General features: G+C 53.6%; 1 protein-coding gene across 2 annotated transcripts; it reads right to left on the minus strand.

The window, feature by feature from the left end:
* Positions 1-1,379: 1,379 nt before the first annotated feature.
* LOC120372204 (programmed cell death protein 1-like) lies at positions 1,380-16,929 on the minus strand. Of its 2 annotated transcripts, XM_039489111.1 has the most exons (5): positions 16,604-16,929; positions 8,407-8,736; positions 5,676-5,825; positions 4,251-4,285; positions 1,380-2,995 (listed from the first exon to the last, which is right to left on the minus strand). In XM_039489111.1, exons 1-5 carry the CDS (start codon positions 16,923-16,925, stop codon positions 2,804-2,806), a joined length of 1,029 nt encoding a protein of 342 aa, XP_039345045.1. In that variant the 5' UTR covers positions 16,926-16,929; the 3' UTR covers positions 1,380-2,803. The 2 variants fall into 2 exon arrangements, with proteins under 2 accessions (XP_039345045.1, XP_039345046.1); XM_039489112.1 differs by lacking the exon at positions 4,251-4,285 and having other exon boundaries at positions 2,862-2,995.
* Positions 16,930-25,600: the final 8,671 nt, after the last annotated feature.

Genomic DNA, 25,600 nt, shown 5'->3' on the forward strand with positions numbered 1-25,600 from the left:
CAGGACTGGGGAGGTCCCAGCTGGGGTACTGTGCCCATTTCTGGGTACCACACGTTCAGAAAGCTGTGGATAAATTGGAGAGAGTCCAGAGAAGAGCAACACAAATGATAGAAGATTTAGAAAAGCTGACCTATGGGGAAAGGTTAAGAAAACAGGGCATGTTTAGTCTTGAGAAACGAAGACTGCTGGGGGACCTGATAGTCTTCAAATATGTTAAGGGCTGTTCTAAAGAGTATCAGCTTAGGCACTGCAAGCCTGGGAGGCGGGAGAAGTGAAGCAGCCATGGCGTGCTCAGGGAGGAGGTGGGGCAGGGGTGAGCTGGGGCGGGGAGTTCCCCTGCGTGCTGCCCCCCCCCCCCCGTACTTGCTGCAGACAGCCCTCCTCGCGCTCCCCTGCCCCAGTTCCCTCCACCTAAATGCCGGCGGCGACCGGGGCATCTGAAGATCCGGCCGCCGCGGTCGCTGCCGAAGAAAATGCCGCCCCCCCAAATCCTAGCACCCTACGCAACCGCCTAGGTCGCCTAAATGGTTGCACCAGCCCTGAGAGCAGCCCATTGCAGCTATCTGGTGGCCCCCCATCAGCTCCCCGCTCCCCTAAACTCCCTGTGCAGCAGCTGCCTGCGGTTCAGCTGTGTCCCTCCCCCCACTGCCATATGCTGCTCCTGCCCTCTGCCTTGGAGCTGCTCCCCGAGACTCCTGCTTGCTGTACAGGGGGAAGGGGGAAAGAGGAGGGCTAATGTCAGGGTGTCTCCCCCTGCTCTTGCACCCCACTTACCTCATCTTCCATAGAGCAGGGAAGACACACGACATAGCTGCAGTCTCAGGAGGTCTCAGCAAGCTGATTTAATTAACAAGGCAGTGTACTTAAGCCTGGGTCAGCTACTTAAAGGGGAAATGCACATTTTTTCTCTCACGCACAGGGTGTGTGTCTCTGTCTGCCCTCCCTCCTTTCCTGCTGCCTCGCAGAGTGTGAGAGTTAACCCTTGAAGGCTCAGTCAATTGCTAGTTCATTTAGCAGTAAGGCATCCCTGGGAAATATCCCACCCTCTGACTCCTCCACCTCAACCAAGCTTCACAATCATCATCGCTGTGTACCAGTATTATATACTTATATACATATATATAATACTGGTACACAGTGATGATGATTGTTATATATATTCTTTTGTCTGGTGAAAAAAAAATTCCCTGGAACCTAACCCCCTCATTTACATTAATTCTTATGGGGAAATTAGATTCGCTTAACATTGTTTCGCTTAAAGTCGCATTTTTCAGGAACAGAACTACAATGTTAAGTGAGGAGTTCCTGTATTAGTCCAGAAACAATAAACAAAACTGAAGATAAAGTTAAAGCTTCTTTTTATTCACAAAGACCTTCGACCACTTCAGTGTAAACTCCTGGGGCCTGATCCCGCTGTTGCCGAAGCTAAGGGCAAAGCATCCACTCAACAGGATCAAGCCCTCAGGTTGACCGTGAACCCCAGGAGCGACACCATCCTGCTCCGACAGCCCCATTGATTCCGGCAGGGCTGGTCGAGAAGGAAGGTGCTCCAGAGTGCGCGTCAGAGCTTCACAGTCTCTGTGCCTCACTAGAATCGCTCGGCGTTCTTGCCATCTCCTCCACCCGTGCACCGCTCGGATTTCCACCTGATTTGGTTTCAATCCGGCTCCATCCACCCGGAGCTCTTAAATTTCAAGTGCAAATATGTGACACTACAGAAGAAAAAACCCACATTACAGTACATTTCCCATTAGTCTTTTTAAATAAACACTTACATGCAACGCAGCTTCTCACACAAAGCTAGGAGAAGCCCCTAGCTCGGTACAGTACAGAAGGAGCAACCTTCTCCTGTCCACTGCACCCAAGAAGACCCACTGATTTCAGCTGGGTGCTGCAGCTCTCGTGACAATTAGAACCCACCAGAGCTGCAATCTGTTTCATAGTATCCTTTTACACTGCAGCCACTGGCATGCATTACAAATTTCTCCCAATGTTAAGATTTCTTAGTAGGGTCAAACCCAGCAGGAAGTCAAAAGAGGCAGGTTTGTGCTCCGTTTGGCATGGCTGGGGAGGCCAAGGACTGAAATGTCAGTGCTGCATTAGTTTCTCTGTGAGGTGGCAGCTTGTATCCCTAGCCCGTAAGCAAGGCAGAACTGGGCTCTAACGGTCTGTGGTAGCATCTTCCAGCAGGTGCCCCTGCATCCACCTTCTAGCCCTAAATATCCCATCCTTTCCCACCGGTTTACCCTCTCCCATCCTTTAGACCCAGCTTTGCCATCACCATCCTAATGAACGAGGAGGACTGGCAAGGCTCCTCTTTGGAGCCCAGCATCACTGGCCAATAGGGTAACTGCTGAGTGACACACGACTCTACCTCTTTCCCCCGGCCCCACCCCCAAGGGATGGATCATGCTGCCTCCTGCAGCGCAAGAAACCAAGGACCGGGAATGAACGTGGCTCTCCACCACGGCAGCACAGGGCTCAAACCACAGGTCCATTAGTCCAGACCCTCAAGCGTGTTCTGACTGCACGTCTTCCTTAGCAGCAAACAATTGCTTGCGACCTGCTGGAGGAGGGAAGGACCCCGAGGAAGGCTGCCATAAAATGTCAGTCATTCGAGCGGCTGTCTGATACGGAGAAGAAGGAGAGTCGGGGCTGCCGTATAACCAGGCGCAGCATGGACAAATAGTGCAGATGCTGCTGCCAGGCCTTCCTGCCCGAAAGCCTCCAAGAAAGCTGTAGAGAGATGACAAAACAGAAGGAGAAGCACGATTGGGCTCCTGACCCATCAGCGGGGCTGCGCTCAGATTTGACAGGTCCTCTGGTGTTTCGTTTTCTTCCCCCTTTCTGGGGTGACAGGCTTCTCTTCAGGGAACACGATGACGGCATATTCTGTGTTGTCAGGTGGGTAACTCTCCACCGGAGCCTCGGTGTGCTCATCCTGCTGGAATTCCAACACGCCATAATCCACCGTGTACGTCGTCACCTGTTCTTTCTGCCGCGCAAACAACAGGAGGGAGCGTTTTTACTAAGAGTCACAGACGCCTGGCTTCTCTATGTACCCCACACACAGGCACACACCGGCACACGCAGGTGCACTAACACAGATTCAGACCTTTTAAGGCCACTGTGACCGGCCATTCTGACCTCCCATAGAGCACAAGCCATAGGACCTCAACCAGTAATTCCTGCCTCAAGCCCAGAACTTCTCTTTGAGCAGGAGGGTATGTTTTTAAAAGCCTTGATTTACAGACACTCTGAGATGGAGAATCCACCACCTCCCCAGGTAGGTGGCTCCAGTGGTTAATGACCCTGAATTAAAAACATGCACCTGGCTTCTGGTCTGGATTGGTCTAGCTTCAGCTAAGTAGGTACTTACAGACCGTGATCAAGTTACCTCTTAACCTCCTCTTGGATAAACTAAATAGACTGAGCTTCTTTAGTCTCTCGCTATAAGGCTTTACTAGAGAGCAACCAACTCTATGAAACCAGCATGGCCGCAGCCAAAGCACCTTGCCCTGTAACCCCATCAGCTCTCACCAACTCAGAGGATTGGACTTGGCTAGTAACTGGACAGGGTGTCTGCAAGGGACAGGGGGTGCTAGTGATTTCACAGGGAGCTCTCCTCTGCGCGTCAAGGCTGGCCCCGGTGCCCCAGCGTGGCAGTCGGACACATCGTGCACCGGGGGTGCCACCCTTGGGGCCTGACATACAATCAAGGTCCACACACCCATGGCCCTTTCATCAAAAGGAGGGACGTTAATCCAGTTGTCTCGGCCCAACTCCAGCTCAGAGAATTGCTTTCTCCCCTGGCTGTTTCCAATGCAATATTCTGCACTGTGCTAGGGGGCTGCTGAGCACTGACACCACATTCGCGATCCGCGTCAGAAGCGTTTGTGTCACTGCTCAGAGTGCGTGGGGGCTCTTTGGGGACAAAAGGGGCCACATAAATAGACAGTCGATCCATTACGATTATTGATAATAATGATACATTGGCTGCAAACCAAAGTACTTTGGCTGCATCTAAGAGCCTTTCATTCTGTTTCTTTTCTCTCTCTCTCGTTTCTCCCGGTGGCACTGGCCCTTGAAGGACTCGGACTGGGCTGAGGAGCTGCGGCATTGTGCAGTTCTGCCTGCGGCCCTGGCATGGATCTGGGCACTTGCTACCAAAGACCTGACAAGCCCAGGTTCTCTCCCGCCTGGCGACACTCCACAGCAGTGCAGCCGCACGTGAGCGACAGGGAACTTACCAAGAGTGCGTTTTCACGTTGTGGTTTCTGCTGCCCTGCAAAGTAACACCTTTGGTTAGACCAGGCACCGGAGCTGGGCTGCAGCGAACATCACAGGGGGAGTGGGCGTCAGAGTTAGCTTCGCTTCCCGCAGCATTGCAGCTCCCTGCAAATGACTCTGGGGCTGCACAGACTCCACCCCACACCGGCCCCTTCCCCGAGCAAGATCCCACTGGAGGGTGTGCCGGCATCCACCGATCCAGACATAGGTCCCCAAAGCTCCCCTCAAAGCCAGCAGGAGAGTCACCAGCACACGGACTGCAGGGCTGGGCCCGGCGTTCTGGAGCAGAGGCCCACTGTGGGGAGAATCGTGCCCTGTTTTTCTACTCCAACGCTCCGATCATGAGCAACTGATCACTAGGGCCAGACCCTATTATGCTCTATACAGGTTCTTATCCCATGAGCATGAGTGAGGGAGCTGAGCTCCTGGATCCCAGCCACCAGCCCAGGTATCCAGACGGGAAGAGCTTTGCTGGGACTGGCGGGCTGGAATCTCCTCACAGGTCTCCGGGAAGCAGCCGGGCATCTCCCTGGCCACACTACACCCTCAGTTTCTGGTAGCCAGCAGCCAGCGTTCTGGCTGCCACCAGCCGGTGGATACACAATAAATGCGCCCCCGCTCTGCTAGCCAAGGCTGCAGCAGGCTCATCAAGTCCAGCCACCGCTGGACGGGGACAGAGCGCCTCACCGAGTGGATGTGGGGCCGATGGACCGGCCAAGCCTTGCCTGGCTCTGGCTGAGCCGAACAGCTGGGGAGCCTGCACTCAGACAGCCCTGCCCACCGTGGAAGGGGAGCATGGAGGGGAGCTCTGGGAGGCACGACCCCCACTCCAATGGGAGGGCAACCGCCACACCTTCCCTTGGGACCACACAGCCAGCTCCATAGGCCACGGCCCCACCCAACCCAATCAGGGAGCCGGGCATGGGCCTGCGGGTCTGGGGACTAACTGCCCTTTACACGGGGGCTCCAGGCAGGAGGAAGGCTCCTCGGACCCTCCGCCCCACTGGCCCTACAATGGGCCGAGCCAATCTAATGCGGGGCTGGGGGAATGTCAGAGATTTGGGGCCCAAGCCTGGGAGGCGCTGAGTGGAGCCAGGGGGAATTTCACCCGAGTTAACATCGTGGAAGGGCCTCAGCATTCGGCCTGCTGAGCTCAATGGCACTCAGCACCTCTCGGGATGGAGGCAGAATGGCCGAGCTAGCCCTCCTGTCCACAGCGGCCCTGTCGGGTCCGTCTGTACCAGCCTCTGCTCACCACAGGCCCTGAGCACCCCTCCTGTCCCCCACCCCTTTTTCTCCAGCTAGCCCTGGCTATCCCCCAATGGAGGCACCGGTGGGGAAGGGCTACCGACTGTCAGGGCCGCACTCGCCCTGCCACGACGCACCTCCCGTCCGGCGCGTGATCATGAAGAGCACGTAGGTGATGAGCCCAAGCAGCACGGCCCCGGCGATGATCAGGCCAATGATGACTGGCACTTTAAAGTTGTCCGCCAGGTCGTCGTCAATCACGTTGGGAACAGTGGTGGGAATTCCTTCTAGAGAATTGCAAAGAAAAAAGAAGAAATGCTACAGTCTCTGTAAAATACAAAGCAAACCAGGTCCTCTCCTCCAGCACGACAAGCCGCCCACTCTGCCTCCGCACAGAGGGGCCACGGCCCGGCCTCAGCACCACTGATGTGTCGCTTGCACCCGTGGCTGGAGTTAACAGCTCTTAGGGGAGCCCTACACCCGTTGAGTTTCAACCTGTGGCGTAAGCAGGACTTAACTGGTGTTCCCGGCTCGCACCAGCCAGCTGGACAGAGGTGAATTTCACAGTTTGTCAGACCTGGCACTGGTGCTGTCGTCACACCGTGGGGTCGTATGATGGGACTGCCTGTGATAGCGGGGGAATGGACTCAATGACCCAGCGTCTCCCTTCCAATCCTGTCTTCCTAGATCTCTGATTCTCATCTGTACAGGGCCACCCAGTCAGTCCAGGCCCCCTGCTTAGCTCCAGCTTCTATTTCATTTGAGCAAAACAAAGGCAAGGGGAAACGTGTGTACGCAAAATAACGCAGTGCCCCTCCCCCATTCGATCCGGCGGTTCGGGGTAATAGGGTCAGTGGGAAGAGGCTCTGGCTAAGTGTAAGACTGTGTAATGAACTGGTGGCCACATATGTACAGGCACCATCCGTCAATATTAGCAGCCAAACCCAGAACCTTTGCACCCAACACACATCTGTATCAGCTGAGATAAGAACATAAGAGCAGCCACACTGGGTCAGACCAAAGGTCCATCTAGCCCAGTATCCTGTCTGCCGACCGTGGTCAATGCCAGGTGCTTCAGATGGAATGAACAGAACAGGGCAATTATCAAGTGATCCATCCCCTGTCGTCCAGCTTCTGGCAGTCAGAGGCTTAGGACACCCACAGCATGGGGTTACATCCCTGACCATCTTGACTAATAGCCATTGAGGGGCCTCAGAGATACAGGTGTAAACCCATTAGCTGTGTGTAAGTAGGAGGCTGTCAGAGTCACTTGAGTTGTTTGCCAGAGGGGCACATAGTCACACGGACTAAGGCAATTACAGCTGCTAGATTTGGGGAGTGGGGGTGGGGGATTTAATTCACAAAACAAATTGAAATGTTTCCATTTCACAGGCTCCAAATGGCCTCTTCTCTCTCTCTCTCTCTCTCTTTTTTTTTTTTTGCAAAAACTTTCATGACATTTTCAAATCAAAAAGATTCCTGAAGTGGTCGCTGACGTTGTTTACTGACAAACATGCTTTAGGTGAGCATAAAAGTCCCCCCATGTTTTGACAAACAAGAGAATGCTTATAACCATTTCAAAGACCGTTTCTATGTTTTCCATCAAAACCATCACCAAAAACGGTTTTTCACAACATTTTTCCTTTCTTAAAAAGGCCACTTTTGACCCCAAAAAATGGGATTGAAAAGTTTCATCCAGCTCTAGAGTGAAGGTATTGCACTCTGACATGGCAGGGGGGCTGGAACAATTTGTACTGTGGAGGTGCTGAGAAACATTGAACCAAACTGTAAACCCTGTATATAATGGAAAGCATTTGAAGGCAGGGGGTGCAGGGGGGCTGCACACACACCCCCCCCCCGCACCCCTAGTTCCAGCACCTATGTTACATGGTGAGCTCTGTGGGGCAGGGACCAGCTTTTTGATCTGTGTCTGTACAGCACCTAGCACCATGGAGTCCTGGCCCATGATGGGGGCTCATCCGTGCTTCCATAATAGATAATAATAATAGTCCCTGCTCATCCCATGCATCTTAGATCTCCAGGAGTTCACACTCCACCTGCAGTACCCTTTTCTAGTACAGCTGCATAAATACAGACATCAGGGTTGTCGGGGGCATGAGCCTTCGGCATCCAGAACATGCAACTTAAAGGAGCTGGGCTTTAGTGGAAGGGCGAGAGATGCTGACAGACTCGGGCATCCACCTCCCTGGTGACTGTGCTGTCGGGAAGTATGCAGCCATGGAGGAGAGGCCCTTACAGCGGCAGCAGATAATTAGCTGGGGTGGGACAGTAAAATGAGAAAACAGCCCTGGCCGAGTGACTGCTGCCGGGGGAAATGCCACGGTTTATTATTTCTGCAGCACCGTCACTGTGCACCGGGTGCTTGATGTGGGTCAACTCTCCCGCACCAACTTGCTTTCAGTTACCCGCAGGGAGCGCAGTGGGGCCTGCCCCAGAGCAGATCTGGCCTTGATTCAGGTCAGCTGCTGGAAATGTGGCCGTGTGGTTTGTAAATGTCACACCAGAGACTGTTACTACTTTCACTCTGGCCAGGAAATCACATGTTAGTGTCTAGCCCTGGGGGCCAAGGTGCCTTTGGGTGCTACCGTAATATATTGGACGTAGGCCCTGCAGAGCAGCAGGCGAAGGCTCTGGCTGACCACCAGCCAAAGCGAACTCTGCAGCCAGCAGCTGGGAACCGCCCAGTCTAACCTAGCTCCTGAGGGCGTCCGGGGGGGGGGGCAGGGATTCTGGACTGGAAATATCAGTCAGCCCACAGAGCATTGTAGCAAATCTTCAGCCCCTCCAGCAGAGGGCTGCAGCAGACACCCATACAAGCTTGTTCATTATACTGTCTTTGAAACAAACCTGTAACTTTGAGCTGGGACACGTTGCTTTCCACCACTTTACTGGGGGAGGAGAAAGCGATCAGCCCGCAGAAGTACTCGCCGCTGTCATTCTCATTTAGGTACTGAATCTTTATCTCAACAGAAGAGGTATGGTTGACAAGTTGGAATTTCTCGTGGTTTTTATGTTCATTCCCATTAAGCTCAGCAATTTTTTGCGTGTGAGTGGAATTGATCTTTTTGTACCAGTTTAAACTATAATCAAACTGAGGGAAGTTCGCCGTGGAGATATTGCAGAAGAAGCTGGCTGTGTCGCCCGCGGGCCTGGATAGGTTCTCCGGGGAAAACGTCACTGTTTCAGAGAAAGGAAAGAAACAAAGAACAGGACACGGTGATCAGCAGGCGCCGATGCACTGATGGGCCTCGCAGTCACATTGCACAACCATTATTATTTATTTATTCTTTGTATTACCGTCGCATCCAGCAGCCCTAGGGCTGAGCCAGGCCCCCCTGCACTGGGTGCCCTACAAACGCAGAACAGACAATGATTGATAGCCTGGTAGCCCCTAGAGGCTTCAGTCAAGGATCAGGGCCCTGTCGTGCAAGGTGCTGTACGAATGAGTAGAACATAGGCAGTCCCTGCCCTGGAGTGTTTGGATCTTTGGTTTTTCCCAATCCCCCCACCACTAAAAGCAGAGGGAGGATCCAGCCCCAATGTATGTGCTCTCTGACAGCCTGAGGAACCGTTAACCATGGGTGTGCTCCAGCGCAGCAAACATTGCTCCCCTTAGACAAAAGGAAATTCAACCCCTGTCCCTGTTCTGCCTGTCTCACAGGGACTGGGAAGGTCTGTGCAGTCCTTGCTGGGGATGCTGCATTCTCAGTCTATGCCTGAGCCTCCTACAGCAAAGGTGCACAGAGAGGCAGTGTGATTCAGTGGGTAGCGCACTAGACTGGGACTCAGAAGAGCTGGGTTACATTCCTGGCTCTGCCACTGGTGGGTTGGGTGACCTTGGGCAAGTCACTTGCCTCAGTTTCCCCCTCTGTAAAATGGGAATAACGATCCCTCTTTTTAAAAGGGCTTTGACACCGACCGATAGAAGAGTGTTGTAAAGCCTCGGGAAGATGAAAAGTGCTGCACAGGTGTAATTAATTGGTTAATTTATTACTGACTCATTATTATCAGACAAAAAGGTGTAGTGAATCTAAGAGGTGATTACTGCTCTGTCTCCTCCATGCTGTGTGTGCAGAGCACAGAATTTAAAGCTAAAACATTTAGCATTGGTTCTTGTCCTTGTTTGTCAGCAGTATGTGGCCCACGCAGAGTCTAGGAAATTTACAAGGGCTTCACCTTCCCCCGCCTCATTGGCAACTGGCTGTTCTGAAACCCTGCGGGCACGGAGGGCTTGGAAACCTCCCAGAGAGCTCTGTGTCCTGCGGAGTTCCCGATGAGTGGGGCACACTCGGGTGTCTCATGCCAGGCCCTCAAAATCTCTAGTCACTGTTGCAGATCTTTGCCAGAATTCAAAGGTATGTATTACCTGTTTGTTGTGTCTACCTTCTCAAGCGGAAGCTCTTTATCTGTATGTACCGCAAAGCCCTGCTGGCCTAACGCCATTGAAATCAATGGGATCTTGACAGCAAAGGGTCTGGTATTGGTGCTAAATATCTAGCTAATGTTTGGTAATAACTGTTCTAATAAATGTTTATACGGGGCCTGATTCGGCTCTCGGTTGCACCCACTTGACCGCAGAGGAACTTCCAGCTGTTTCATATGAAAATTAGGATCTATTTTTATACCAGGTTAGTCATCCTTTCTGTGGCTGATTTTGCCTCTGAAAGCCAGCAGGTGAAACTGACGCAGAGTCGATTTACGGGGTGGGGTGGGGGCATAACTGATTGTGTGCCTGATTCAAATCAGGGTGCGTGAAGCTATCCTGCCTGCCCTGAGAAGCCCGCGTGGCTAGTTGGAAAGGTTCTTGTGTTGCCTCATTTGTCACTCTCTGTCACCTCTTCTCTTAGCCGGGTGTTGAAGGGGTAATAACACAATCAACTCTGTAGCAATGGACTGCTGCCCTAACCTCTGAATTCTGGGTCGTAGCGTATCTGTGCTTGGCCCGTGGTCGTCAGCTGCGTGGACTGGGCCAACGATTGAGGGGAGAGCGTGGCCTGTGGCGTCACCGCAGGACTGAGGCAAGTGATGACTCGAGGACGCAGAGAGGCAGACAGTGGACTCTAGATCATACCCACAGACCCCCTAGGGCCAAAGCTTTCTCAAGTGAATAGTTATTTTAGGCGTCCGACTACAGACACCTTCAAGGCACCTGATCTTCAAGTACGGAGCAGCCCGACGCAGAGAACTCTCATGCGGCTGGCCACGGCATGTCAGGCACTTGTGCCTCAGTTTCCCCCTCAGGTAACCCAAGTGCTCTACGCCAGGCTCTCTTGCTTCAACAATACCCGTCCTTGGGGACAGTTCATTAAAAAACATGATGCAAATAAGCCCATAACCTCCAGTCCCAATCACTATCCATTTCCAATATGCCATATAAGCCGTCTTTAAAACTCAAGAGACCTTATCCCTGAATGCCCACCTAACCCCGGCCGGCACCTTGGACCATGGCCGGACTCTCTGTAAGTCCTTGTCTTTTCCTCTGGCCCGGGACAGCCACCCCAGTCCTTCTCATCAGACTGCAACCCTGCTCTTCCCAACGGGAACCCCTCCCCCTCCCAGTCGAGCATCCGTCACTCCCCCTGACCCTCTCCCAGTTCCTTAGGGTCCAGCGCTCTAGCCCTGGAGATAGCAACAGTCACCTCCTCCGCTGCTCTCCTGCCTTCTCCCAGGTCCCAAACACGCCGTCTCTGGCAGCTCCCATCTCCAGCCTTTCTTCTGCTGCCTCTGTCTCACCAGGTCTCTCTTGCACCGGGACCGTCACGCCCCAGTCCCAGGGGGCTCTAGTAGTCACTCCCAGGGATCTGCCCGCTTCTGGCCTCTCTCTCTATACCCAGCGAGTACCCCACATCTCTTCTCTCCCTGCCCCCTTTCCAGACTGACTCTGTGCCCTGATTCACCCAGAGGCCCCACGGGCCTCCTCTTATAGCCCATTGGGGCCAGCACTGGCCCAGCCCAGGTGCACTGGCCCTGCTTCTTAAAGTTGCACTGGCCCCTTCACCCCCTCCCCAGTCTTGGCCTGTATCCATTCCTGTCACCTTGCTTGCCTCACCCACCCACTGCTTCTTGCCTTAGCCTCAGCAGTGAAGTGTCTGGGGCAGGAGCTGTCTTTCCACTGAATATTTGCGTAGGGCCTAGCAGAAGGGGGATGTCTCTCTGACTGTGTGTTTCTAAGCACTACTGCAACCACAGCGACACCAATCGTAATCATCACGATCATTCTAAAATATCATTTTAAATAAAGTGTTAACTGGCCCTATCTGCCCCCGTCCCCAGCAATCATTAATAACCTGTCTCAAGTGCCTCAGCCCTGGAGGGATCACCCCAAAGAATCAGAGCAAGAGCTGAACCTCCCGGGGAACTGCAGTCCTCAGCCACTCCCCTGAGACTGCCGGCAACTGTGTCAGACGTGCCCGCCAGGCCCTGGACTGAGACCACCAGCTCCTTTCCCTGAGGCCTCCCAGCTGCTGGCGGACAGTGACCAGCCTGTGACTTGAACTCGCTGTCTAGCAGAGAAAGGCTCCATCCCTGTGGGAGCTCCCCTGTGACAAAGTGGGAATTTTTTGTAACATGAAGCCTATGTGTGCCTCAGTTTCCCCCTATGTTAGGCATTGTTACCCAGCGAAGGGGAAAGAATTAAGCTGGCTCTCAGGACAGACTTAGAGACATAGGTGTCGCTGAGCTGCCTGAACAAACTGCATGGCTCATTCAAAGAACTGGCCGAGGCCAAATCAGATCAATGGAAAATGCGAGAAGACAATGGAAAACCCCAATGGGCAGCATACTCACACCTAGCAATCAATGACCCAGATGCTCCTGTTCCCTAAATACGAGCGATACCCACCCGTGTGCCCATCTGCATAGAGGTGCCCATTCTGGTCTTGGCTCACTAGTGTTTATCGGCAGGGCATCCGTGCACAAGGGCTGTGAACTCAGCATGGCCTGGCCTGGAGAACAAAGGGCTGAGGGATGACTGGCAGGGAATAAAGAGCTGGTTTCTGGCTCTCTGTGATGCTGGCAGACCAGGTGCCAGCTCATGCCAGGATCCCCATGCCTGACAGGTACAGGGCTGGAACCATCAGGCTCCCCTGTGTGTTAGGAGCGTTAAAATAGGTGTAAGAATTATAAGAATGTGTTCTGACTTTATTGAATGCTGGTGAGGCGCTGCCTGCATTAATCTCACTTATAACATCCGCACCCCATAGCGTAAGGCAATATTTGTGTTGTGAGCCTCTGGGTCTGTGTAAATCACCAGACAGGAAAGAGACATGAACTAGTATAAAGTGCTGATCTCTACAGAAGGTGTTATGCCCTGCCCAGCTTTTAGCATTAAAAAGGGCAAAAGACTCAGTTGTCCTGCTCTTCCCCCCACACCCTGCATGGCGAGGAGTCATGCAAGGGAATTCCTCCCACCAGCAGAGTTTGCAGCCCCGAGCTTATGGCAGGATGGGGAGAAAAAACCCAAAGAGAAGGAACTGACTATCTCCATGCTGCTTGGACTCTGGGGGACAAGGTTTTTAGGCACAAGCAAGAGATCCCCAGTGCTTAGCCTGGGGTAGCCATAAGGACACAGAGAGCTTGCTTTTACTATCTTTTGAAACTTAAGATCGTAACCCATTTGTGTATCTATGTTTGCCTGCTTTAGCCTTGTAAAAAACTCTCCTGTTTCCTTTACATAGTTAATAAATCCGTACGTGGTTTATTATGGAATTGTCTTTGGTGTAAGATCTAAGGTGCAATTCACCTGGGCTAAGTGACTGGCGGAGCCGGCTCCAGGCACCAGCCCAGCAAGCAGGTGCTTGGGGCGGCCAAGGGGAAGAGGTGGCATGTTGGGCTTTTCAGCGGCAAGTCCCTCTCGGAGGGAAGGACCTGCCGCTGAAGAAGAAAGCGGCGCGGTGCAGCTGCTGCCGATCGCGATCGCGGCTTTTTTTTTTTTTTTCCGCCGCTTGGGGCGGCAAAAACCCTGGAGCCGGCCCTGGTGACAGGTCCTTTGGGTCAGAAAGTAACCTGAATGTTGCTGTGATTCTTGGTGTAAGGGACCATCCATCACAAAGGCAGGTTCACCTGGGTGGCGAGACAGATCGGAGAACCCAAGGGGACCGTCTGTGAGTCCACGTTAAGGCTGTGATGGTGCCTGAGGAGTTTACACTTGGCACTTGGTTGGTGAAATCTAAATATAGAACTCACAGCCAGTTTGGGGTTGGGCCCTGCTTCCTGGCAGTCTGCCCTGAGGTTGATACTCACGCTCTCAAGTCATGGCAGGCAGCCCTACACTCTCTCCTGGGACTGACTAAGGAAGTCAGAAAGAGACAGAGCCTGAAAATGGAGCCCACTACAGCTTGGCTGGGGAATTGCTCTGGCTTGACCAGAATGGACGACACTTTCACCTCTATTTCCTTGCGCTAACCCAAGGATTTGGAGTGCTGTGTCCCAGGTGACTAATAAATCCTCCACTGCTTGAGCGTCACTGCAAACACGAGGTGAGGTGAACTAGTCCCTGAGGAGGGGAGCAGTCCCGACCAGGTGGACTCACTGAGCAGAGTTCCTCAGTCTAGGAAGCAGTCAGGCAGCCTGGCCAACTCTGAAGGAAGAGTGGGACCCCTTGGGGGGTCTGGCGCATTAAAGGGGTTCCTCCCAGAGACTGTTCAAAAGCTGGGACAGCGTGTTCAACGCACTCATGCAAGGATGCCCAGCTGATAAACACCAGTGAGCCAAGAACAGAACGGGCACCGCCTTGCAGACGGGCACACTGGTGGGCAGTGCTCGTATTTAGGCTACAGGAGTGTACAGGGCTGCAGCCATTTGCAGCATGTCTCTAGGGACATTAACGTTAACCCGGCCATTAATTAACATTTGACATGACCTATTTTATGATTGTATTTTAACTGCTTATGAGCATCATTGGCAAAATGCTGGAGCAGGCGATGGCTTTATATACACAAGCCCAGACTGTGAACCCTTTACTTCCATTGACTGAAGCCAATGGGGCTAAATTCATTGGGAGGAAGAGATTCACAGTCCACCCCACAATTATTGTCATTAATCACTGATAATAAACTTCTTGGGCACTTTCCCCAATAAATCTCTCTATCCAGATTAGAGCCCGTCTTGAGCCTGTCTAGATGGCAGTGTTTGAAATCCAGATCTAAATCCAGATTTTTGACTCGAGTCTCTTACACAGCTTGAGAGACAGACGTTAAATTAATGGTCTTTCTGATTTCCCAGGAAAAAGTAGTAACAGGGCGTTTCTCTCACAGATTACAAGAGCCAATGATCCAATCTGACAATCCCCTTGAAAGCCCCAGAGATTAATAAATATATAAATCCCTTTTATTAAACACAGAAGATCAAAACTTCCTGGGTCCAATCCTGAATGCTGGCACACAATTCCCTCAGCTTCTATGGAAATTTCAGATAGGCAAGGAAGTTTACAGAAGTTATGAGGCTTCCTTATGAGATAGGAGATTAGAAGGACAATTGGTCTGTTGTGACACGGCCTATCCCCTGGTTATGAATAAATGACTAAAGACATTCAAATGAGAAGAGACAACTGCGGAATCATTGCAGATTCCCAGAGTTGCTCTTCGTGGCAAGGGCTGTCCTTTTGCTCTGTGACGGGACACTGGTCCAGGACTGTGCGCTAGTGCTACGGTAACACACACATCATCAGGGCGGCTCTAGGTATTTTGCCGCCCCAAACACAGCTGGCAGGCTGCCTTCGGGTTCCCGCGGCTTCGGCATCACGCCTGCGGGAGGTCCGCCGAAGCCGCGGGACCAGCGGACCCTCCGCAGGCAAGCCACCAAAGGCAACCTGCCTGCTGCTCTCACGGCAACTGGCAGAGTGCCCCCCGTGGCTTGCCGCCCCAGGCACGCACTTGGCGTGCTGGTACCTGGAGCCGCCCCTGCACATCATAATAATAATTAATAAGTAGGCAAAGGAGTTTGTTTGGGTTTTGCACGGGTTAGTGTGTTTTAATTTGTGTGGTTGGATTTTATTTGATTTAGAAAATATTAGGCAGGTTTGGGGGTTTTTTTTTACAAAATGCAGCTGTTTGTACTGAATGCAGCAGGCAGAGGACTTTATAACCCGACCCTGCTTTTTTTTTTAACTAGTTCTAAAACAAAATCCAGAAAGTGCTCGTTTCCAGAACTCATTTTACCACATTTCGAACCCACTGGAGTTCATTTTGGCTCTGCCAGATGTGATTTCTGTGCTTTCGCATGCCTGTGATTTGATTTCTTTTTTCCTTAGCTCGGCCTCGAAGCCAGACAATGACTTTCAGGCCAGAGTCTTTATTGTTCCCGTAGCACAAGGTGCCAGTCACTTACACACGCAGATTTTTGTTTCATTTTTCTCCTCGTGGCATTTTGACTGGGCTCGTCACCTATGGATCTCAGAGTGCTTTACAAATGTGGGTACATCTCGTTAACCCCCTTTTACTGATGGGCCCCCCGGGGCACAGAGGCAGGACGCAGCCTGCCCACACATCAAGTCAGGGACAAAGCAGGCACAGAATCCCAGGTGTGCTGACTCTCAGCCCCATGCTCTGTACCAGCCCATGCCATGTTCCGTTTTCAGAAGATCCCCTGAACAACAATGGATTAAGGGCCTGAACCCCAGAGATCAGACCCTGAATGAAGGGGGCACTGGGGGCAGGGGCACGGGGGAAGCTCCAAAAAGTTTTGCCAAACCCAACTTTTAATATTATAACACATCTAGCCGTTCCATTGCCTCCCCTCTGACTATTTGCTTCCCCTTCCACTATTCTCAGGCTTCTCCCTTCAAACTGAACTGTGATGGGGGCCGGATCGGGGCCCCGCATCCACGCCAAACATTCGCGTTTGTTTCTACCCTGGGGGCTCTTCCCGGATGCTGGCGGCCTGGGCATTTCAGGTCCAGCATTTGGCTTTCCTGTCTTCTCGCTGCCAGGGCTGTTTCCACCACTCGCACGGCTCTAAGCCTAGCAGACGCTCCCCGCCTGGCGTAAGCCGCGCCGCCTTTGTGTTCAGGAGCACCGTGAGCGTGTCACGCCGCCCAGATACATACCAAGCTGGGAGAGCAGCGGCACTGGCCTGCAGGTCAGCAGCAGCGCACAGATGCCGACCACGATAACGAGCATCGTCCCTGGCGTCGCCTTCGAGGAGCCGGGAGCTCTCTGGGGGTCGGCTTCCTCCCCCGCACGTGCGACGCACCAATCAGGATCCAAGCTGCTATGCCTGTGCTGCGTGGCGGGAGGACGCTCCGGGGGCTTGCGTCCTGGCCAGGCCACCTCGTGCCTCGTGTCCCAGCGGCACTGTTCTCCCGGAGGCTGCACGGTAGCCGTCGACTGACTGCAGCCGAAGCAGAAGTGGAAATGAAACGTACCCATCTCGGCTTGAGAGGGAAACCCTCCTTGCCATCCGCCCCCGTCTTTCCCCTCCTCCTTCCCCGACACAGCTCGACAGCTGCGCCCAGCCCTGCTCCCCCTCTCTGCACCCAGGAGCCTCAGCAGGTTCCCACGCGCCATTCACCCGCACAGAAGAGAAAGCGGCATCAGCAGAACGTTAGGGGTCGGAGGCACGAGACCACAAGTGAAGGGGGAGGGGGCCCTGAGCCGCATTTCCTTTGCCACACACTTGACGTCACCCACAGGTTGCTCCTGCCAGGCAAACTGCTCTGCGTTTTCTGCTTGTGACTGGGGGAGCGCTTATCTCTGTATTATTTATTCTGACTTTTTATAGGGCTGGTGACAGCTCCCAGCCTGACAGCCCCAGAGACGGGACTCCTCTGTTTATCCAGACAGCAAGTACATCACACTTCCCCTAAGCTCCCACCAGGTCCCCTCAGCCTTTGCCCTTAAGTGGTCACCTCTAGCGGTGGAAAGGGTCTCTCGGACCCCCCGGTCTCCATTTGCTCCTTGGCTTCTCAGCTGAGATTCCCAACTGGGGCATTAGCTCGTGCCAATGGCTCGAGAAGGGGACACTTGTCGACGGGGAACTGGAGTGAGGCCACCAGACTCAGTTCACGTAGGCCGAACAGCCATTAGATGGCAGCCATTTTGATTCATCACCCACCTAGCCTGGATTCAGACCTACAACCTACAGGCCATTGTCAGTCCTCTGAGTTATCCAGGGAAAGACAGGGACAGAGAGAGGGAGAGATTTTCATGACCTGAGACTGCCAACAAGAGTACCAGGCTGTGCCCACACTCAAGAGATTGAAGTAGATGATGATGGTAGATTTTTCTGCCATCCCATCTCCCAGACTATAACTGTCTAAAATGAAGAGGACTAAAGATAAATGTTATATCCAGAAGAAGGTGCTTCCCCCACACACAAGGGAACTGTATACAGAAAATCTTAAGGCCAGTTTGGCAAGGAAGAGGGCTAGAGGACAATTAGATACCACAGTGCGAGGGGCCTTAGAAAAACCTATGACAGATGATTAGATAGATGATCTATAGCACATGGGTCTTTTCCACTTTGACCCACTTTGCTTCTGTGTGGCTGCTGTGCTGACTAACATTTGCATAGGAAATCAACTATGATGAAACCGCCCCGTTCTATGGTTCTTCCTGCATCTCTTGAATGGAATCTCATTACCTCTAGAGAGTCTTGGGGGAAAATTCATGATTTGCTCTTGTTTGTCAATGTAATCTGAGAAATTTCCGTGCTTGCTGTTGTGCTCGGTGACAGCATTCAAATCCAGCAGCAGGGTGGTCTAGGTCAGTGGTTCTCAACCAAGGGTGCGTGTATTCCTGGGGGTACACAGAGGTCTTCCCTGGGGGGTACATCAACTCACCTAGATATGTGCCTAGTTTTACAACAGGCTCCATAAAAAGCACCAGCGAAATCAGTACAAACTAAAATTTCATACAGATAAAGACTTGTTTCTACTGCTCCTATATACTATACTCTGAAATGTAAGGACAATATTGATATTCCAATTGATTTATTTTATAATTATATGGTAAAAATGAGAAAGTCGGCCATTTTTCAGTAATAGTGTGCAGGGACACTTTTGTATTTTTTTATGTCTGATTTTGTAGGCAAGTAGTTTTTAAGTGAGGTGAAACTTAGGGGTACATGAGTCAAATCAGACTCTTGAAAAGGGTACAGTCATCTGGAAAGGTTGGGAGCCACTGGTTTAGATGGCACAGGAGCCAGCCTGCTAATTAGAGATGGGACAAATGGTAAGATTTCAGACTGGGGCTGGAGTAGATCTAACGTAGGTCTGATGGGATGTTCACCCCACATCAGCCCTGAAAGGGTTAATGTGGCCCAGAAGAAGCTAATGAACCTTTACAGGTGCACCTGCGGGGAGGCCCAGGGGTTTATAAATTACTGATGAAGCTTGGGTGGGAGAGAAGTTGGGAAAGGATGATAAAGATCGGATATTTGTAGTAGCAGGGAGCTGCAGGCAGTCTCTGGGCTTAGAGAGGAAAGGAGAGACCCAGGGGGTGAACAGAAGCCCTGGGCTCCTGTCCCTGAGGGAAGGGCGTACCAGAAGGGTGATGGATAAGGAAATGTGATAGAGACGAATAGAAAGCAGTCCAGGGACACAGCAGCAAGGTTTGGGATGGAGCACACCTTGGCTGTGGAGTATAGGGTCCCTGGGCTGGACCCCAGAGTAGTGGGCAGGCCAGGGTTCCCCCTAGCAGCCACTGACAAAGTGGCATAGCCTTGAATTGGAGGACTGCCGGGAACAATACCTGCACAGCCAGTCCAGTCCAGCGAGACTCTGAAACCCCAGAAGGGGAAAACCTGTGGTGACCTGGCTGGAGGGAGGACCAAGCCACCAACAGGGGGCACTGCAGCTCCCGGGGCGTGAACGGGGACTCAGCACAAATGAGAGACAGAAGCAGGCGTCAGATCAGGCAGATTCCCTAGATGCCTGGCCAGGAGGAAGTGCACTTGCGGCGAAGGGAAACCCATTACGCCAGGGCTCTGGTTTAGACCTGAGGCTGAATCTGGGCTAGTGTTCTGAGACAGAACTTAATGGCAAGGAAATCTTGCGTTCTGCTTTCTTGAAATGTCAGTCACCATCTGCAGCGGAAATGATGTGCACTCAGGTGAGCTTGTGAGATTTCTGCCATCTTGGGTCAAAATCTCACAAGAAAGAGCGTTCTTTGGAGATTTGGGGCCTCACCATAACTTTAAAAAAGAGGCTCCTTCTCTCTAGCAGCTATCTAAGCGAGTTGGAAGGTTTCAAGTGTCCATCAAAAATCCAGCCTGTTTTTGTTCTAGGGGTTTGGGGCTTGGGGTTTTTATGAACACTTGAAAATTGGTCCTAAATGTGGACAATGCGCAAGACCTTAGAGATGGGTACGGCCTGCCTCACTCACACGCAGATGAGCTGCCGAAACCTGAGCAGGGCTAGAACCCTATGCACCAGGTCACAACCCCCAGAGCAGGGAGCCGGGCCCAGCCCCATGGGACAGGAGCCGCCACTATGGGGTGTGTGGGGCAGGCTCACTCGCCATCCGCCCCGGCTGGGAGAAGTGTATGTCTGCCTAGAGCCCAGGATGGGTTAATCTGGCCCTGCTCCCAGCGCACTCGCTTGAAGATTCCAGCAATTGTTGCTCCTTCACAGGCCTCTCCAGCACCCCATTCTGCCTTCCCGCCACCCCCACCCCAACTCTGGAGCGCTGCCCCTCCACAAACCCCTCAGATATTCCCCTGCCTTCTCTCCCGCCCCAGTGCAGTCACACAGCAACACCCCAGCAGCAGCTTTCCGGTGGTTTGGCAACCCTTGCTGGTCGGTTTGATTTTTCCCTTGTCTTCTTTTCCTGCACACATGGCAAAGAATGCCACTACAAGGGCATCTTCCTTTAGCGCAAGGTAGAAACCTCTGAAATATCACAGAGGCCAGGCTCCCCGGGCACCAGCTTTCGGCTGCATTTTACCCCGTGCGGCTGCTGCCCACTCTAACCGGGCTTGTTCGATTAGATTTTACCAGCTGTGGAAAAAAAGTCTGATTGTACTAAACGCGAGGCCTTTGATCGCACGTGAGCGTGTGTGTCTGTGCGGGGAGGCACTGAATCAGCCGCTGAGTTTGGGGGGAAAGAGGCCAAAAAAGGGTTGAAATGTCAAACCCGATCTGCGACTTTTCCCCATGACTTCTGCTTTTCTTGTGCCCCCATCTGGGGGAGATGTTAACTGCAGCCCTGCAGCTATTCCCGGCCCACTGGGTTTTACCACAGAGCTGAAGTGGTAGCCTGGGGCACTGGCTAGTTCTCAATTGGGGTAACTATATTCTGCTTCCCTAAAATCCTCCTGGAGCTCTACTACAGTGGCTCTCAACCAGGGCTGGCTGAGCTCAGCTCCCCCCTCCCCCTGGGCGTTGTGACCTCCGGGGTCATAGTGCCACTCAGGTTTGGCCTGGCCCCCAGCCCAAATTTGTGTGTGTGGCCATTACAACCTGGCACAAGGTAATATTGGGCTGTTAAGAAGGCTCCTGGCCTAATGGCACCCACCATCACCAGATAAACAAACAGATCTTAAGATGGTTAAAGAAAACTTAGTTTGACAGCATCTGTCTGGCAAGAAACCACTTATCAGTGGTTGTGGTTGTGAAATCCTCATTTCTTTACTGGTTTGTCATTATGGTCCCCACTTCTCCAGTGTTTATCTGTACGGTCTCTGTCTGGTTCTTTGATTGTTTCTGTCTGTTACATAATTAATTTTGCTAGGTGTAAATTAATTGAGCTGGTGGGGTATGATTGGTTGGAGAATTTTGTTACAATGTTAGGACTGGTTAGTAATATTTTAATAAAATGATTGGTTACGGTACAGCTAAGCAAGGCTCAAGTTTCACTATATAAACTGGGGTCCAAAAAGAAGTTTTTGGGACCCAACTCCAGGACACAGCCCCAGAACTGTCAGACCTCAACGCTCCGCCAATGACACCCTGCAGGAACTGGAATCCCCCAGGTGATCTGATCCTGACTGGCCATCAAGAAAAACTCATCTGTCTTATTGAGACTGGGAGTGGTGAGCACTGTATGTTTAGTGTATTCTGTTGTTTTGGTAATAAATAGAGGTTAAGAAGGGTACTACTGTGTAAGTCTCTTTCTCTGGTAAAAGACCCCGCAAACCCGCAGCTTGTAAGGTTACGCCCTGAGGCAACAGAAGGGTAAAGGTGGGTGCCCCTAGAGTGTTTGAGTAACAGAGAATTTTGTCAGCTGCCCTCCCGTCCCCACCCTTCCACCCCCCAGTCATCATGATAGAGGAGTGGATGGGCCAAACCTGAGTGGAACTACAGTCCTGTGCATCAGGTCACAACGCCCAGAGTGGGAGCTGAGCCCAGCCAGCTATGCAGGACTGGAGCTGCAGCAGCTGTCACTGCAGGGTGAGTGTGGAATGCCTGGGCTCTCCCAGGGCCCCTACGTCCGCCTGGGCCAATCCAATCCACACCACTGGGCCTCCCATGCAAACTTTTGACTCATTCTGGCAGCCCAGATTTCATGATGATGGGCAACCTCAAAAAAACCCTTCTTCACTCTCCCACTCCTAAAATCAGTCCTGGAGGGATGCTGGTGCAATATGACTGCAACATTCCACCCCAGAGGTGGCTGCATTTCAAGGGTTGTTGTAATGGGTGGTCTTGCCCTTTTAAGGCCACCAGCTCTGTTCTGAGGTAGGGCCCTGTAGTGAGGCGGTGTGGTTCCCCGCCGCCCCGGAGAGGGACGAGACCTGCCGGACACCGGAGTGGGCGGAGCTAGGAGCTCTGAACCCGCCCCTCAGAGGGTCAGGCGGTGCCCCAGAAGTATAAAGGCTCAGCCTCAGAACTCACTTGAGAGACAGCCGCCGGGGAGGCCAGACGCCTCCGGCCCAGCCTGCAACTGGGAAACCCCCACGGTGCACCCAACTACTGGCCCAACCTGCCCTGCACCCGCTACCAGGAGGAGTTGCTGGGCCTGCCTCTTGCCAGCTACCCCGAGGAGTTGCCAAGCCTGTCCCGTGCCAGCTGCCAGGAGGAGCTGCCGGGCCTGTCCCGTACCAGCTGCCAGGAGGAGCTGCCGGGCCTGTCCCGTACCAGCTACTGGGAGGAGTTGCCGGGCCTGTCCCGTACCAGCTACCGGGAGGAGCTGCCGGGCCTGTCCCGTACCAGCTACCAGGAGGAGCTGCTGGGCCTGTCCCGTACCAGCTACTGGGAGGAGTTGCCGAACCTGTCCCGTACCAGCTACCGGGAGGAGCTGCCGGGCCTGTCCCGTACCAGCTACCGGGAGGAGTTGCTGGGCCTGTCCCGTGCCAGCTACCCCGAGGAGTTGCCAAGCCTGTCCCGTGCCAGCTACCCGGAGGAGCTGCCAGGCCTGTCCCGTACTAGCTACCCGGAGGAGTTGCCGGGCCTGTCCCGTACCAGCTACCGGGAGGAGTTGCCGGGCCTGTCCCGTACCACCTACCGGGAGGAGTTGCCGGGCCTGTCCCGTGCCAGCTACCGGGAGGAGCTGCCGGGCCTGTCCCGTGCCAGCTACCGGGAGGAGCTGCCGGGCCTGTCCCGTGCCAGCTACCGGGAGGAGCTGCCGGGCCTGTCCCGTACCAGCTACCGGGAGGAGTTGCCGGGCCTGTCCCGTGCCAGCTACTGGGAGGAGCTGCCGGGCCTGTCCCGTACCAGCTACCGGGAGGAGCTGCCGGGCCTGTCCCGTGCCAGCTACCAGGAGGAATTACTGGGCCTGTCCCATACCTGGAGGAGTTGCCGGGCCTGTCCCGTGCCAGCTACCGGGAGGAGTTGCCGGGCCTGTCCCGTGCCAGCTACCCGGAGGAGCTGCCTGGCCTGTCCCGTGCCAGCTACCGGGAGGAGTTGCCGGGCCTGTCCCATACCTGGAGGAGCTGCCGGGCCTGTCCCGTACCAGCTACCGGGAGGAGTTGTCGGGCCTGTCCCATACCTGGAGGAGCTGCCGGGCCTGTCCCGTACCAGCTACCGGGAGGAGTTGTCGGGCCTGCCTGTCACCAGCTATCCTGAGGAACCCCAGGTGCTGGACCCCCTGGAGGACACCACCCTGACCCAGGTACTACAAGAGGGGGAGGAAGGAAGTAGCCCGGGGGCAGCCGACCCGAGTCTGGGTGCAGCACTGCCAGAGCCCATGTCGGTGTGTTGCGGCCGGGATCCCCGCTGACGGAGCAGCGGGTCGTCTACCGCTGCTAGGGCCCTGGGCTGGGACACAGAGGAGTGGGAGGCCCTGCGACCCCCCGCACCACCCCACTCGCAGGTGACAGTCTCCCCCTCTCTCAGGCCCTTTGGAGGCCTGGGCTTATTGCTACCATTTGTATTGCTACTGCTCTGCCCCTGCCCGAGGGCCTGCGCGCCTGCCTCATTATCGCCCGCGCTGACCTAGGGCCCGGGCTTACTATGCTTATTTCTGCTTCCATATGGGCCGCTGAGGGGGACTCCCACGCCGGACTAATTCCCCCAAGACATCAACAGTGCGTAGTGAGGCGGTGTGGTTCCCCACCGCCCTGGAGAGGGGCAAGCCCCCGGCTAACCTCTCTACAGGCCCCTTTAAGAACAAGTGTTTGGGCCTGGTAGGCTTATCAGACCCAGCTGGGGAGGGATCAGGTCATTCCTATAAAGGCTGAAAGAGCTCTGTTGCAGGGGAGTGCTCCAAGAAGCAGGTTGGCTGGAGCAGGGCTCTCCTGGGGAACTCCCTAGGAACCATGGCCAATGGGAGCGGCGCCCGCAGACGGGGCAGCGTGCAGAGCTGCCTGGCCATGCCTCTGCGTAGGAGCCAGAGAGGGGACATGCTGCTGCTTCTGGGAGCTGCTTGAAGTAAGTGCCACCGAAGCCTGCAACCCGCCCCCACACCCCTTCCCTAGCTCTGATCCCCCTCTCACCGTCCGAACCCCTTGGTCCCAGCCTGGAGCATCCTCCTGCACCCCAAACCCCTCATCCCCAGATCCACCCCAGAGCCCACACCCCCAGCCATAGGCCTCACCTCCCGCCCCACCCCAACACCATGCCCCAGCCCTGATCCCCCTCCTGCCCTCCAAACCCCCTTAGTCCCAGCCTGGAGCACCCTCATACACCCCGAATCCCTCATCCTCAGGCCCACCCCAGAGTCTGCACCCCCAGGTACTACCTCACACCACCTCACACCCTCTCCCGCACTCTGAACCCCTCATTTCTGGCCCCACCCCAGAACCTGCACCTCCAGCCCAGAGCCTGTACTCCCTCTTGTATCCCAACCCACTGCTTCAGCCCGGAGCCACCTCTCACACCCTGAACTCCTCATTTCTGGCTCCACCCTGGAGCCCGCACTCCCAACTGGCGCCCTCACCCCCTCCCACACCCCAACCCCATGAGCCAGTCCAATGAAAATGAGCAAGTGAGTGAGGGTGGGAAGAGCGAGCGACAGAGAGAAGGGGGATGGTGTAAGTGGGGGCAGGGCCTCAGAGAAGGGGCGGAGCAGGGGGAGCAAAAGTGTTCAGTTTTGTGCGAGTAGAAAGTTGGCAACCCGAACAGACGCCCACATCTGCATGTGAACAGGAGTGTGTGTTTGTTTGTTTGTTTCCTGTTTAAAAGTTTGCATCATCCAATCCGGAACCTAGAAGCAATACCATGTGATTTAAGGGACCAATCACCCAGCCTGAATAACGAACCAGTTGAAGTTCACAAACATTCCATAGCGCAGGTATTGTTGGACCAAACAAGGTAATGGACATTTATGGATAACAAAGACATTTGCATAATCAGGACTTGTTGGTGAATATTTGGCAATCAAACAGGGCTAACTGTGTTCAACAACTTATTCACAACAAATAATTCAACCAGTTCTAGTAATTAAATATCAGAGGTAAGACGATCTCATGGTCAAAGCCCAGGACTGGGAGTTAGGAGACCTGGTTCTATTCCTGACTCTTCCACAGACTTGTGTGGGATCTCTCTGTGCCTCAGTTTCACCACCTGTAAAATGGAGGTAATAACCTCCTGCATCCAATGGAGGTGGTGAGGGTTAATTAGTGCGTGGGTATCTGTAGATGCAAGATGCTCCAGAAGTACAAATCGTTACACTGTATCTCAGATAGGGCTCATCTCTATATACTGCTGCGTGCCCACTTTATGACA

The sequence above is a fragment of the Mauremys reevesii genome, linkage group 9 (genome assembly GCF_016161935.1).
Source record: "Mauremys reevesii isolate NIE-2019 linkage group 9, ASM1616193v1, whole genome shotgun sequence".
In the NCBI taxonomy this organism is placed as follows: Eukaryota; Metazoa; Chordata; order Testudines; family Geoemydidae; genus Mauremys; species Mauremys reevesii.

Bases quoted from the DNA above. Each gene is read 5' to 3' on its own strand.
- LOC120372204 (XM_039489111.1), bottom strand. From the start codon at position 16,925: ATGGGTACGTTTCATTTCCACTTCTGCTTCGGCTGCAGTCAGTCGACG. The intron at 8,737-16,603 runs GTATGTATCTGG...TCTCTGAAACAG, and splicing joins GCCGCTGCTCTCCCAGCTTG to TGACGTTTTCCCCGGAGAAC. The intron at 5,826-8,406 runs GTTTGTTTCAAA...GCAATTCTCTAG, and splicing joins GTCCCAGCTCAAAGTTACAG to AAGGAATTCCCACCACTGTT.